The sequence below is a fragment of the Fistularia commersonii genome, chromosome 4 (genome assembly GCF_037954325.1).
Source record: "Fistularia commersonii isolate RoL2024-O1a breed Wild chromosome 4, RoL_Fcom_v1.0, whole genome shotgun sequence".
Classification (NCBI taxonomy): Eukaryota; Metazoa; Chordata; class Actinopteri; order Syngnathiformes; family Fistulariidae; genus Fistularia; species Fistularia commersonii.
Window position 1 is genome coordinate 11,495,025 of NC_141287.1, and position 15,123 is coordinate 11,510,147.

General features: G+C 41.6%; 1 protein-coding gene across 1 annotated transcript in view; it reads left to right on the plus strand.

Moving 5' to 3' along the window:
- Nucleotides 1–13,846, plus strand: part of pard3bb (par-3 family cell polarity regulator beta b) — a 224,842-nt gene extending 210,996 nt beyond the window's left edge. Inside the window, exons 25-27 of the mRNA XM_086145295.1 lie at nucleotides 10,673–10,882; nucleotides 11,602–11,709; nucleotides 11,793–13,846. Of these exons, the coding sequence (XP_086001421.1) occupies nucleotides 10,673–10,882; nucleotides 11,602–11,709; nucleotides 11,793–11,937 (463 nt within the window). The 3' untranslated portion in view covers nucleotides 11,938–13,846. The remainder of the gene's footprint in view (nucleotides 1–10,672; nucleotides 10,883–11,601; nucleotides 11,710–11,792) is intronic.
- Nucleotides 13,847–15,123: the final 1,277 nt, after the last annotated feature.

Genomic DNA, 15,123 nt, shown 5'->3' on the forward strand with positions numbered 1-15,123 from the left:
CCAAAGCTGCTGCAGATAGCTTGGTTTGCGCCTCATAAACGCTGCTGAATGCTTGTGTGGTTTGGTTGAATGCTGTCTAGAGCAAGTTGTGACCATTTAGCATGAAGAAAAAAATCTCAGTTCAGAAAATCACAAGAGATTGATTCATTCTTTGTAACCCCTGAGCCTATCCCAGCTGTTATTGGGCAAAAGGCAGCTTTCGCCTCAGACCGGTTGCCAGTCAATCACTGAGCCTCATATAGGAACATGAATGGAATGTTAGAGCCAAGAATTTCCTTCGGGATTAATAAAGTTCTCTTCAATTCTATCCTTTCATTTGCTCAGACATCTTGGCAATTGATGAATGAATGCTTTTGGAGAAAATAGGTGGAAACCCACTTAGACGCAGGGAGAACATGGAGACTCTACACAGGTGGGAATCCAACCAGTGACCTACTTGCGATGAGGCGGAAGGACTTAACACTGCATTATAGATTTATTCGAAAGAAAGAAAAAAAATGTTCAAAGCACAAGGTTTTTTTTCTTGACTCCATCCAGTCGGTATTAAAATAAAAATTTAGCTTTAAAAATCTAAGGCTGCCTTTCGCACATCGGGATCCACAGCAGTTGGAGGATTTCAAGCAAACGGCTATTCGTGAGACCAAATGGTATGAAACAAAAAAAAATGTTATGTCTGCCTGCTTGGTATGTTCCGTATTCCTGGTCAATAATACCCTTCCTTAGTCTTTGACCCACCTAAGTGTTTGGTGGGAACTGATGGGGTATCAGGTGACCGCAGGGGTCAAAGATCAAGGCAGGTTTTAAGGGTCTCCAACGCACGGGCAGCAACACAAACCAGACCAACAGCTGAACCAACAAAAAAACACCATCGTTCTCTTACACGCACACACAGACACACACACACACAGCATGCAATCACTTAGCAATAAGTAGGAAAACAGCTTAGCACCTTATTGGGCTCCTCCAATAAAACCGAAAACTCGGCTGCTGCTTCAGATGTCGGCGTGACAGTGAGTTTGTTTTGTCACAGCTCACACATACTGTTCCAGATATTAAACAGCGTACCTGGGCAGCGCGCTCACGCAGCAGCTTAGCGCCGCTAAGCTTGGTCAAACAAAGGCTGCTGCCAATCACGTTGGAAGCCTCTCTTTCTGTGTCGCCCGATACCTGCAAATGCTGATTGACCGTCCGCCTGTCACGTAAAAAAAAAAAAACAAAAAAAAAACAAAGAAACTATTGATTTCTGATTTTAGATTAAGGTATTTACATAATTTTGCGAGCCATAAGGCGCAACGCATTATAAGGCGCAATGTCAATGAATAAGACGATTTTCATACAGAACGCGCACTGCGTTATAAGCTGCATGGTAAAGCATATGGTGTATAAAGCGAAACAAAACAGTCAGTTTAGTCGAATTTTATTCAACTCATTCGCAATAACTCAGTGTACATTATAGTAAATAGACAGTAGCATTATGTCGAAGCACAGTACAAACCAGCATTACAAAAAGTGGCAGAGGTAAGCGTACTATGTACTGTTCTCTCATTGGTTTATCGTTGCCAGCGATAGCAGACACCTGAAGATAGTGTGAGGTTGGAACAACGTTGTATTCCAATATAATTAGTTATCTAACGTCTGACGTTGCAGCCCATATTCAACCACAGACCAACTTTAATACAACGTGCCTGCGTCAGGCCGGAATGATCCGACAATCAATCAAGCGGGGCGCCTTCATTACTTACCAAAGTTGCACTAAAACATTTTGACAGATGTTTAAGCGCCGTGTGCCACATAAAATTGGTTTGAGGTCAGTAAGCACAAGAATTCATACATGAGGCGTATCGGATTATAAGGCACATGTCTGTTTTTTGAGAAAATTTAAGGATTTTAAGTGCACCTTGTACTCTCTTTTCCACTTGATGTTCTGCATGATGCAAAAAAGGGTCGTTGTTTGACGCAGGTTGTTGCAGAGCCAAAACCCGAGGACTGTATTTTTTGGGCCCGTGTTTTTTTTCTTTTTAAACGATGATCATGTTGTGTCGAACAAAAACGTCCAATGCCTGCAGTTCTGAAACTGAGACCCCGCCTCTTGCCCAATGACAGCAGGGATAGGCTCCAGCCCTATTGAGTGCAGGATAAGCAGTGGGGGTTAATGAATGAATGAATGAATGAAAATCCCCAAAATAATGTTTTGTAATTAACGCCTCATGTAAGAGACATTGAGGGAAAATTACATTACCAATTTAAATGAGTGAATGGTTGCATAGCTTTATATGATGTATGAATGAGAGGTTGAATGGTTGCATGTATCTATATCAGGTGTGCCCAATACTTCGATTGCAATCTACCGGTCAATCGCAAAGGTAGTTTGGGTCGATCGCATGGTATTAAAACGTAAATGTCAGCCTATCATCCTCACTATGAAATTTGTCACTTGACTGACAGTCGGTCTGTCCAATCTGACCTTTTCTGACACAGGCGTCATTGCACATGTGCACATAACGGCGCATTCTCGCAAGCTAGCGAGTTAGATTCCAATTTATGTCTTCTAAACTTATGGGTATAAAAATGAGTGGGGGAGCTGGACCAAATAAAAAGACTAAAACGTATCACTTCCATACGGAATGGGAGTTGGACCTTTTCTTTTACTATGTCATTTTCAAAGTGTGTTTGCCTCATCTGCCGGTCTGCCATCGCTATACCAAAAAAGGGAAATGTGGAGCGGCATTTTCAGACCGTTCATAAAAACTACAGCCCTGACTTCCCTCCGAAAAGTGAGCTGGGAAGGAGAAAGGTGAAGGAACTAAAATCCCAACTGTCAGGACAGCAGTCATTTTTCTCACAGCTATCTTCAGTTATGCTGCTGACTCCATTCAAGTCATCAGAACAAGGTATTTACCAAAAAAAGTACTACGTTGTAGTGTGCCTTACGGGTTCATGCAGTCATGCGAGATCCACAATCATTTATTGTGTTAAGTATATCAGTAGATATACAAATAAATATATATTCAGCATTTTTAGTGGAGGTAGATCATTTTCACATGGTCATTTGAAAAGTAGCTCACAAGGCGAAAAAGTGCGGGCACCCCTGATCTACAGTATATGAAGTGTGATTGATGGCGTGAATGGTTGGACATCAACAGAACTTGTGAATGAGAGGATGACTACTTGTATGTATTTACATGATTTTTGAATGTGGATAAATGGCTATTTCTATATGATGTGTGAATGAAAGAGTGAATTATTGTGTGTTTCTATTTGACCTGAGTGCCGAACGGCTGTATGCCTTTATATGTGAATGAGAAAGTGAATGTCATCTGTATGCGGTCCTGTGATCGACTGGCAAGCGGTCGAGACTCTGGCACCCCCGCGACCTTCAGCGGCGGCTAAACGGTATAAATAATGAATGGATGAATATTCATGGTAACACGCACAGTAGATAATGGGAACAAATTGTTCATAATGTTCATCAAATTATGAAAAAGAGACTTTTAGAGCCTCATCTGTGACTTTATTTATTGCCCTGTCATTTTATAACGATGTATTTCCTTAATGGCACAAGTTAGCCAAACTCCTCGTCACTGATTCATAATTTATTTCGCTGGCGAATGTTTGACAGGCTGATGAATCGCGACGCCCCGAGACGATACGGGGTGTAATTTCATTCCCGTACAATCTCCCGTCAAACAGACGCTCCCGTACCCGGATAGAAGGTAAAACATCTCTCCTCGCTTCATTATTCCTCGCTTAAGCTTCCGTTGCATTATTGTTTGAGCTCCCATAATTAAAACTTCACAACGAAGTACAGCTAAAGTTTTTAAACTACCGGCGCCTGGTTGCCTTGAAGCTCCGCTTTCACGGCAGCTCCAGAAATCACATCAGAAAAAGGTGGCGGTGGCAGCTCAGGGTGTTCTGTTTCCGCGCTGTCAAAATATTGTTGAGAAAGAATCCGACACCATCCGACGCGATTTAGACGTGCGGGGCCGAAATCAAGAAGGTGAGGCTTGAACTCAATAAGGGAAATTTAACTGAAAATTATAGCGTGGGCTTGTTATTTCTCTCCCCCGCCCCTCCTTCGCCTTTCATTCCCATCCAATACCGCCTTTAACCTCCCGCCGTTTCACTTTCCAGAATTTTTCCCCCTGTTCTTGTCTGGAGGGGCTGTTTGCCTCGGTTTCTTTTGTTTTTTTTTTTTATTTTTTTATTGAGTGAACCCATCTGCTGCGCGCCCGTCACTTCTTGGCTTTCTTAATGGTATTTAGGGTTTCTCTGAGACAGCCGGGAATGATCAATGGTCGTGTGTGTGTGTTAGGGTGTGTGTGTGTGTGTGTGTGTGTGTGTGTGTGTGTGTGTGTGTGTGTGTGTGTGTGTGTGTGTGTGTGTGTGTGTGTATGGGTGTGTGTGTGTGTGTGTGAGAGAGAGAGAGAGAGAGTGAAAGAGCATCTCTTGTGTTTCCATTGGCGTAACAGCTGTATCCCAACAGTAACTGAAAAAGTGTGTGTGTGTGTGTGCGTGTGTGTGTGTTTGTGTGTATGTGTGTGTGAGAGGGAAAACCAGATCATGTAAAACAAGTCCTTGTTTAACCTGAAATTCATACTTCATCTGGAATACCGGGGAATTAGAAAGACGTGCCTGCAGATGGCTGTCAGACTCCTGCCTCTTTTTCGAGCCAAAAAAGTTGCACTCCTTTTACACCTTGGTGTCTCCATACACCCCTTGACACACACACACACACACACACACACACACACACACACACACACACACACACACACCCCCAGTGGCTAGTGCTGCTTACATCCCCAAACTATTAATCAAACGTCTTACTTCACTTTTAAAGTCATTGAAAGCAAGACCCCGGTCTTGTATTCAAGCCTCCTTAAGAACCCTCATAATGTAACAGAATTCCTGGTTCTTTATTTATTTATTATGAAGAGTTGAGACTTATTTTAATATTATCTTTATTATTTTTGATGATAATGTTTTGAATTATTGATTATTTCTTCATCTATTCATTTATCTATGTAGTTTATTCTGACTATCTTTGTTGTCAATAATAATGATAATAATAATGATAATACTACTAATAATAATAGTAATAATAACAATAATAATAATAATAATGACTTTTCAATATTTATACACTTTAGGGTCCCAGGGGTGCTGCTGACCCTCAATTATACTACAATTACCAACACCATTATTGTTAGTGTTAGTAGTAGTAATTCATCCTACTATTTTTATATTGTTATCATTGTTATTCTTTATTGTTGTTATTGTTGATTCATAACTCGGTTCGTAGTATTATTATTATTCCTATACTGATTAGCTTCCCAGCCATTCTGTGTGTTTATTTCACACTTTATAATTATCAATACTACCAACAAAAATTTTACCTTTGTTATTTTTTTTTTCGTTATTGTTGGAAGCAGTATTAATTATCAGTATTAATTATTAGTATTAATTAATCTAGTTATTCTAATATTATTATTAACATTTTTATTCATTTTTAATATCATGATAGGTATTATTGTTGATCATTACTTTATTTATCTATCAAATCAATACATTAATACTACTAATATTAGTAGTAATTCATTTAACACTAAATGTACCGCTTATCTTGCACTCGGAAACAGATGTGCCAGGTGAAAATTGTTTTGACTTTTTCTATTTCAATAATAATAATTATTATTATTAGCATCAGCCAGAAATGCAGTGTATGATGTGAAGAACAGCTGTTGATGTCACTGCTGTTTTGTTCCTCCAAAGTGTCAGTTTGGGGTCATTTATGGCGGCAGGTGTTACCCTGTCTCCACGGCGACACGTTATCAGCCGCCATTGGTGTTGCACAAACTCTTTCCGACGTGAAATGTTGAGGAATTTCTCCGGTCTCCTCCTCAGTGGCCTCTCCGTTTCTTCAACGGACGTTTTCGGCACATTTGTCCGACCCCATCGCGCTTTCAGTTACGTTCAACCGTCCATTCACGTGCCAGCAAACCATTTCCACTCACTGCACTTGTTTTTTTTTCCTCTCCATCTATCTTTTTCCGTCTCTCTCGCTTCTGCAGGCCACTTCCTTTTTTTTTTTTTTTTTTTTTTTTTCTTTTAAACTTAAGACCTCTCCAGCTGTGTGCCAATTTGCCTCCTCCATAGTATGTGGGGTTAGAAGGGGGGGTGATTGGGGGCAAACCCCTTGTTTAAGAAGGGACTAACTGTGTGTGTGTGTGTGTGTGTGCGTGAGTGTGTGTGTGTGTGTGTGTGTGTGTGTGTGTGTATGGGCACACATCACGCACATTGCTGGCCTATCAATCCCTGCTCTCAGCCACATTGTGGGAACCCATCTAACATCTAACTTTCTATTTTAGATCTTATGTTGCGTGGTTGATGTTTCGTGCGTGTGTGTGTGTGTGTGTGCGTGAGAGAATACCAGTCAGTAATGGCTTCCATCCTCATTATCCCGTAATCCTCAGCTGCTGTGCAGCGCCGACTCGGTTCCTGGAGGGAGAATTCCAAACTTGCCACTGGATTTACAAAAGCTTCCTGGGGGATTTCATTGGATTTCCACTCCATTCCCAACATGGCCGCTCTCCGAAGACTGCACAACTGCAGCTAATGATTTTTTTGTTGTTGATAACGTTGTCATGGGCAACGCAGGAAGCAAAGAAGTGCATCAAAAGCTGCTTGGTCATCGGATAAAAGCTTCTCGTTTCATTTCGAGGGGACGAATATGCTGCAACAATCTGCATTTTGTGTAGTTGAATTATACAAACGAGATTTTATTTGTTTTCTTGCCTATTTTAATCAAATATATCAGCAGCTTTTTCCAATAACGGTCCAGGAGAGCCGGCGAAGTAGCTATTTCTGCTCCCGTATCCTTGAGCAGCAATGGCTGGCTGTGTAATCAAGCTAACAAAAGGCAGAGCAGAGTATCAGGCGAGCGAAACTGTTACCGCTGATAAATCAGCTGGTGTAAGTTTCCTATTCAGTGAGAAGGAATTCTTTTTTTTTTTTTCTTTACTCCCAACTGTGAGACATGTCAAAATGTTTTTAATAATATCTTCATTTGTCTTTTCTGCATCCGCTCCGCCTTTTCCTGACAATCCATCTTCCTCACCGTTTCTAATCTGTCCCATCTGTTCCTGTTATTGTCATGATTCACCCTTTCCGCCATTTTTTTAAGGTTCTCATCATATATTGTTGTATTTTAATGTATCTTTGCGCATGATGATGTATGCTAACATTACATTACATACGTAAATAGGTACGTTCATTTCAAATGTCGTCAAACATCACTGCCCACGTACTTTCCATGCATGCATGACGTTGCCATGGCTGTTGCACAATGCAACCATTCGGGGGCAGTGCAGATTTCTGAGTTTGCGTTCCTTTGCAAACAGTAACAAACTTTATGACTGTGGAAGTGCTGCTTATGATGTCCACTTTTAGATAGAAACCTTCCAAAAACTATCTAGCTCGAATTCTGTTCTCAGAACTAATCTCTGCAACGGTCCCAGAACTTGATGTTTTGCATCAAGGTCTGGGACCAAAGTAGCTACCAATGGCATGTACCTTTAGCGCCGCACTCCAAAACAAACCACCGTGAAGGAGCAGAGGAAGTCACAAGTGTGAAAGTTGCGCCAGAGTTCATGAACCCCGCTGTTAGCTAACTCCGTACTTATTTTAGCTATTATATTTGGTATTCCATCATTGGCCCTGGAAACCTGTCCTTGGACGTCTTTGTCAGCCCATTTCTTAATGGTTCTGTCACAAGAAAAAGGCTGACCAGTGACGCAGCATTTTCAAAATGTAGCTAGGAAGTCCACAAAAATAGTCCATAAATATGACTTCCACCAATCACCAAGCACCTCCGTCTTATGAGTTTGTATGGAACCTTAGAAAGATCTTGCCTCGGAGGAGGCGAAAGGACGAGCCGAAAGGGTTCTAATAACTGAAGTCCTGGTTCAAAGTCCTAAAATTATCTCATCACATGAGAAAATGGCCTACTTCCTGAAAAGGTTCTAGGAACCGCAAAAAGTTCCCACAGTGCAAAAGCGGCTAATATCCATACTAAGAAAAGGAAACTAACAGATGTGCAGTAGACGCCAGCGCTCTCCGCTCAACTGCAAGCCTCCCGAAAACCGAGAGGGTTACAGAAGAAATGAACGCAGAGGACGGACAAAAAGCAGATTTAATATTGCGCCTCCGATCCCTCGCTGCCTTCCTGATGGTGGCGTTGCCCGGGTGAAGGCCGAGCGACCAAACCACCCACCGGTCTTAAGTCGGTGGACCTCAAGAGACCCCAGTTTTTGTACATCTGCCGTTGCTTGAGAGGAGTCCTATGGTCAGGACGAATTTCTAAAAACGAATCGGACAGTCGCGCGGGGGCGGCGAGGGGTCTAGCGATTGATTTACGGAGAAAGTGAAACGCCAGCGTTTCGGACACGGAGCCAGGAGGAGACGCAAACATTCCAGACATGATGGGCATGTAGTTCGTTAGACGCTTCACGCGGCTGACCACCCAGACTCACACACAAAGGCATCGGTAGCGGGACCACCAGAACAGCGCGTGTGTATAATTGTGTGTGTGTGTGTGTGTGTGTGTGCACGCGTGTCATGTTGAGTGTTTATTACCAAATCTGCGTTTGATCCAGTCTTGTCTACCTACAGGGTTGTGCACGCATTAACGTTATCTCCAGGCTTTACATTCCTGCACGTCCCAGAAAACACTGGAGCACCTGGGAAACACTGAGGGAAAATAAACAGCGATAAATCAGCTCCTGAATCCTGTGTTATCCTGAAAAATAGAGATTTTTTTTTTAAAAAAAGAAGAAAGAATTAAATAAATATGCTGAAATTATCGGGTAATATAAGACAAATTACCTCCATGCAAGTTTTCAATAATAAGCAAGGAATTTCCTGAAAATTTCTTAGATACCTTGAAATTTCAGAAATTAAATTATGGGGATTACCCCATTATGTACAAGAAAATAAGTATCAGCAAAAAAAACAAAAAAAAAAAACTGAAAAATCAGCAGTTAAAAATAAAATTTCAGAAACTTTTTTTATCTTCGGTTATTAATGAACTTTTAATCAACTTTCCTTTTTTTCTGAAATTCTCCGGGATAATATCTCTTAAAAAAAAAGCTAGTCCACACCATTTTGAAGTTTAATCTGCATGTGTCTTGCATGGACACATGAACACGAATATAAAATTGTAGAAGCGGAAACGAGGAACAAATGTGGACGGACAGACGGAGGGATAGAATGTAATACCCCATAATGTGAAGTATGTGGACGACACATGTCTGTGTACTCGCTCTCTGCTGGGCACAAGACATCCATATCTATTAACAGGACCAGGCTGGATTACCAGAACCCCCTGTGTGTGTGTGTGTGTGTGTGTGTGTGTGTGTGTGTGTGTGTGTGTGTGTGTGTGTGTGTGTGTGTGTGTGTGTGTGTGTGTGTGTGTGTGTGTGAGAGAGATAACCAAGCCATGCCTCACTTAAACTTGTCGCATCAATTACTGTATATTTAGTTGCTATGGAATCTTTGGACATGTGTGTGTGTTTTTGCATTATTGAACATGTGTGTGTCTGTCTGTGTATGTGCGTGCTTGGGTGAAAGCATATCTTTTTCACCACAGTTCTTTCAACCACAGTTTGCCTGCCTATCTATCTATCTATCTATCTATCTATCTATCCATCTATCCATCTATCTATCTATCTATCTATCTATCTCATCGATCGATCTTTTTTATGTTAAAAATCATTGTGTTGGGAACTTTCATTCATCCATTCACATGTTGCATAGAGATTTAAAGTCTTTAAACCCTTGCCGGTCAAGGCAGAAGGACACCAACATTTAGCTGGGATCATTTAAAAGTTCCCGCATCGGTGCGGTGCTTGTTGAGTTTCCGGTCCAGACCTGCTCTCCATGGAAAGTGTCATTTGGCACCATATAAATAATATATGATTTATGATTTAAATAAAAGAAAATAGATATACATTTATTTATATTAATAAATAAAAACTACCTATCAATTCCCATTTTATCTCACTGGAAAAAATCGATCTGGATCTGATGTATTTAATTTAGAATTTTTAGATGTTTAACGACCCACTGAATCACCGTGAGGAGTCCTGCCATATTTTTTTGAGCATATTGTTGCTTTCTAAGTCATTTTTTTCAAGTTGAAAAAAACAAACAAAAACATACAAAAAAAACAAGCTAATAGGAGTTGTTAAAAAAAAAGGTGATAATTAAATTTTAATTTTAGAAAATGTACGATGTATTTATTTATTTTATTAATTAATTCTTGTTTTTTTTTGGGGGGGGGGGTCATTGCTTGCTAGGTTTTATTAAACAGATAGAGTGTGATAGAGACAAAGATGGGAAGAAGTATGCTAACAGTTACATGCTAGTAGTCGATATGATAGAATAATAGCTTCCATATTCATAGAAGAAATAACAATGGTGGAGACCGGTGTAGATCAACCCACACCCTCCAGGAACCCGAGAAATGAGAGTGCCGAGGGTATCGGCAGAAGATAGAGTGTTGCTGTTGTCCTCTGATGAAGGACCGTGAGGGAGGGACGACAGAAATCCTTCAGATCCTTTGCAAACCTTCACATCTGCTGTTGTTTCCTAACCAAATTTGTCTCCTCACCAGACGAGGTCCACTGGATCCCACCGACTACCCCCTGCATCCCTGGTCAGGTCACTACCCCGGAGCTCCCCAGGGCCCGCATGGATACCCGAAGGCCCCGTCGTACCCGAGCCCCGTCTCTCAGCCGCCGTTCCCTGGCTACCCCCACAGCCAGCCATACCCTCGGCCGGGGGACCCGCGGGGTGTTGACCCCGGCTATTACCCCCACCCCAGGTAATCACATTCAGATCCAAGGGCTTTCTTGCCCTCTGACACCAGACATTGTTTTTTTTTTCTTGAAGGAGCCAGGAGTAAAAGGGCACAGACACAAGAAGGATTTATGGACTGGGGAAAAAAAATGCAAAGTAAAGATCCTAATCTAATAAAACAGCAGTGATCAATACAACAGTCAATGGAGCAGATGATCCATCTTTACTATAGGTCTGGAAATCTGATCTCTGCTAGTGTGTGTGTGTGTGTGTGCGTGCGAGCATGCGTATGTGTGTGTAGACACAGGAACAGTAGTATTTAAGCCCAATATGGTTGTCAGATGTTGTGACAACCTCTTATCCAAGAGGTTCATCAGTTCTTCTGGACCTTTTGGGAATTTTGGGGCATACAACTCCAGGCTGGACCAGGCTGTTGGGAGTTGGTTATTGGTCCTAGATGAGATGGTTCATTTTGTGAACGAGTGAGTCGTTTTACAGAAACTACGTTGACCTGCATCGCCTGGGGTACAAATTCCGGGGACTTGCCTGAGTTGAAATCTAAATAGCCAATTGCACAGCTAATGTGTAGATTGCTTGAAACGTAAAGAAACCCATCACATCTTTCAACAGGGGTTTGGTTTGTGTGCTCTCTCAAAGGGGAAGCACATACGGATGTTGCACCCAAACTCCAAGTGTTTCCATCCTTTTGCGTCCTTTGAATAAATTGGATTTTGCCTCTTTTAGCTCTCAGCAGAGAGGCCCGATGCGACAGGACGTGCCCCCGTCCCCCACCCCTCCCCTCCGCGGGATACGGTACGACACAATGACCCGCATGGCCGGAGGAGGATACAGGTAAGGGAGAAGGCGGCTCAGCTCAAACCTCCCCCAAGGATGGCCTCTGACCTCCCAGCGTTTGACCGCGGTTTGTCTCGCAGGCACCTGATGGATTCCGGGGCCGACCAGTACGGGTACGGCGGGGACGCGAGCCGTCAGCAGCAGCAGCAGCAGCAGCAGCAGCAGCAGCAGCAACAGCAGCAAACCAACCCGCGGCAAAAGAACGCCATGACCGCCGCTGTGTAGATGGAGTCTTAATAAGTGGAGTTAAACCAGCCGCCGCCAGCAAATGAAACAGAACTGAAGCCTCATCACGGTGGGATTTAAGTCACTACCATTTTTTTTTTTTTTTTAGCTTTTTGAAGTACGCTAATACACAGACAAGCAAGGTAGTGGAGGTTAATTGTAGAGTGGTTGGCGTCGTGCCGTATATCACGCCGTTTGAAGTCAATTAAATTGCCTTTTTTTTTTCTTCTTACTGGAGGATGAAATTAGCGGGGGTTTTAACTTTTCAATATAGTCCTGATTAGGCTTCTGAAAAAGCAGAAAAAAAAACACAAAAAGGTAATTGGATCCTTTTAGATTGAGCCAACTAAGGAAAGGAAAGGAAAGGTGTTACTGGTTCAACCCAAAAAGTTCTTTATGAGACATGAAGACCGAGGGGAGGCTTGTTGTGACTTCAATACATTTCAGAAAAACGTTTATGAAAAATATTTCTCCGAGCCGGGAACCTGACATTCTGGACGGATCCCTCCTCGGTTTGGTGCGAAAAAGAACAAAACCCATCCACGGCTGATTCAAGCCCTTCAGCGATTTGGACAAAAGGAGGCCATTTTGCTGGAAATCCGGTCTTTATCTGGAGTTTTGACAGGGGAGACGGCGTTGCAGCTCTCATCCGAGCATGATCACTTTTTGGGGAAGCAAGAAATTGCCTGATGTCGCTCTTGTGGCATAATCCCATTCTCCCAAAACCCCGGACATCGGGGACGCTGACTTTAAAAAAGGCAACATTCACACCCTGTTGTTAGAGGAAGCGGCATCAGTATTGGAGGAAAAATTACAGTGTGTAAAAACATTATGGAGCGCTGAGCGTCTCGCGTTTCGGTAAAATAGTCCTTTAAGAAGCAAATAGTACACCGTGTACCAAAAGGCCATCGGAGACCCGGTATATGCGTCTACTTCTTATTTCTAGGCCTTAGTCGTTGACCAGTATCGACCAAAATCCTCACAAGCTTGTTTATTTGTTTTGTTTCTTTTGTAATATTCTGTCATTATTGCCCGCCCTTTTAAGGGAAGTGGTCAGACATGGTCAAACACCGTTGAACTCGTGCCATGTCAACGTTCTGATCCATCATGTAGTGAAACAAAGCACAACGATGGTACGGTATCAATTTTTACCGTGTCGTAACTCAAGATTTTATTCAAATGGCGCCAAATCACAGCACTGATGTCACTTCACATATCGAGCAGGTGTAGAAAATGATTTACGGAGGAAACAGCCTTTTATAGGTGCATAAACCTTTGCAGATCCAATCCGGGCGGCCTTCTGCATCGACCGGTTGGGTTAGAGCAAGAAATTGATGGAGACTGACAGGGGTCTGAGGGTTGGAAGGGACAGGCACACATGATCTATAACCACTAACACCGCTAGCGCTAACAGTTACATTGTAACATAATTACACAACTTTTATTTGGATCTAAGAGTTCTTTTTCCTTAAAGTGCCAAGCGGGATGCTGGAGCAGATGCGTTTCAACCATCTCTTTCCCGTTCGTGGAAACAACATTGTGTTCCAATCAATTTACCTTTTTAAGCTATATCTTTCTTGTCATATTCTACTTGAAACGTCTAAATGAATGTACGAAAACGTTTCCGCCCCTTCTGGATTCCTGTGGGTTAAAAGATCACCCACTGCTGTCAACCGGAAGGAGAAAAAATACAATTTTTTTTCTTTTGCAAGTTGCATTTGAGCATTTGCATCCAGCTGCCAAACATCCAACTGCCAATCTTGAGAAGTGTTTGAAGGAACGCAACAGAACCAAAGTCAAGATTTAACAATTTTAAGTCCAAAATTTCCCTTTTCTTTTCTGCTTATATACATAGAACACACACACACACACACACACACACACACACACACACACACACACACACACACACACACACACAGTATGTATATCATATATAAATATACATATATACTGTATATATCAATGCATAAAGTATATATGGATATATATCTATATCTACACATACATATGTATATATGTACTGTATGTATATTTATATACATATATGGTATGTATGTATAAAAATGTGTATATGTATGTATATATACAGTAGATATGTACAGAATTATACATACATATGTACGTATATGTTTGTGCTGTACTGTATATGTATATAAATATATACATATTATATCAATACATATATATGCACACACATATATATCCTGTATATATCCATACATAAAATTGATATATACATATATTAATATGTATGCATTATATATAAATGTATATGCATATATATTTCACCAAAAATCTCCAGGAAGAAGGAATATACTGTGCCTGAACACGATTTAAAAAAAAAAATTGCTGGAAAACATTTCACCTGTGTTTTTAATCAAATGTTTCCCAGGTTTTTGTACAATTTTATGGGTGAATGTCAGAAAAACTGACGACGTATGAAAATATATATATGTATATATGTGTGTATATGCATATATATATATACACTCTAGTTTTTTACCCTAATGGTGACTGCACTGCATATTGGCTCCATGCACGTGAAGGATCCTCCTCCTTCACGGGTCGCATCAGTGTGACCCGGTGTTGTGGGCGTCACGGTGCATTCAAGTGTGCGCGGGACCTGCCGAAGCAGCAGGCGGAGCCATGGAGTGGACTCTTCTCGGTGCTACAACCTCGCTTGCGTGTCCATTTAGCCACTTGCCGAAACATCAGCATGAGTGTAAAAACCCAGAGCCTTAGTCAGTCACCCAGCAGCTCCAGAGTTTCACCACTCAGCAGTATTATCTTCATGAAATGTAAAAAAATGACACTTCAGTAATTAGGTGAATTGCATTTCAGTTAGAATCACACTTGGTGAATGTTGAGTATAATTAACTGTCCTCCTTTTTTTTTTTTTCTTTTTTTTAATATTGCTGAAAATATGGAAGTTTGACTGTAAACATAACTGGACGGACGGACGGTACAAGAGAATTGATGCGTGAGAGTTGGGTGCAGGAGAGGGAAGGCCAAATGAAGGGAAATAGGATGTGGAGAAGGTCAGTGGGATGATGAAGAAGAGACTGAAGGGGAAGATGGTGAAACGTGGGAGGAACAGAACGGGTAGATGGAGTCACTTTGGCTCAGAGGGTTTGGAAATAGTAGTTTAGTCCAGTTTGGTAAACCTTAACGCAACTTTTCAGC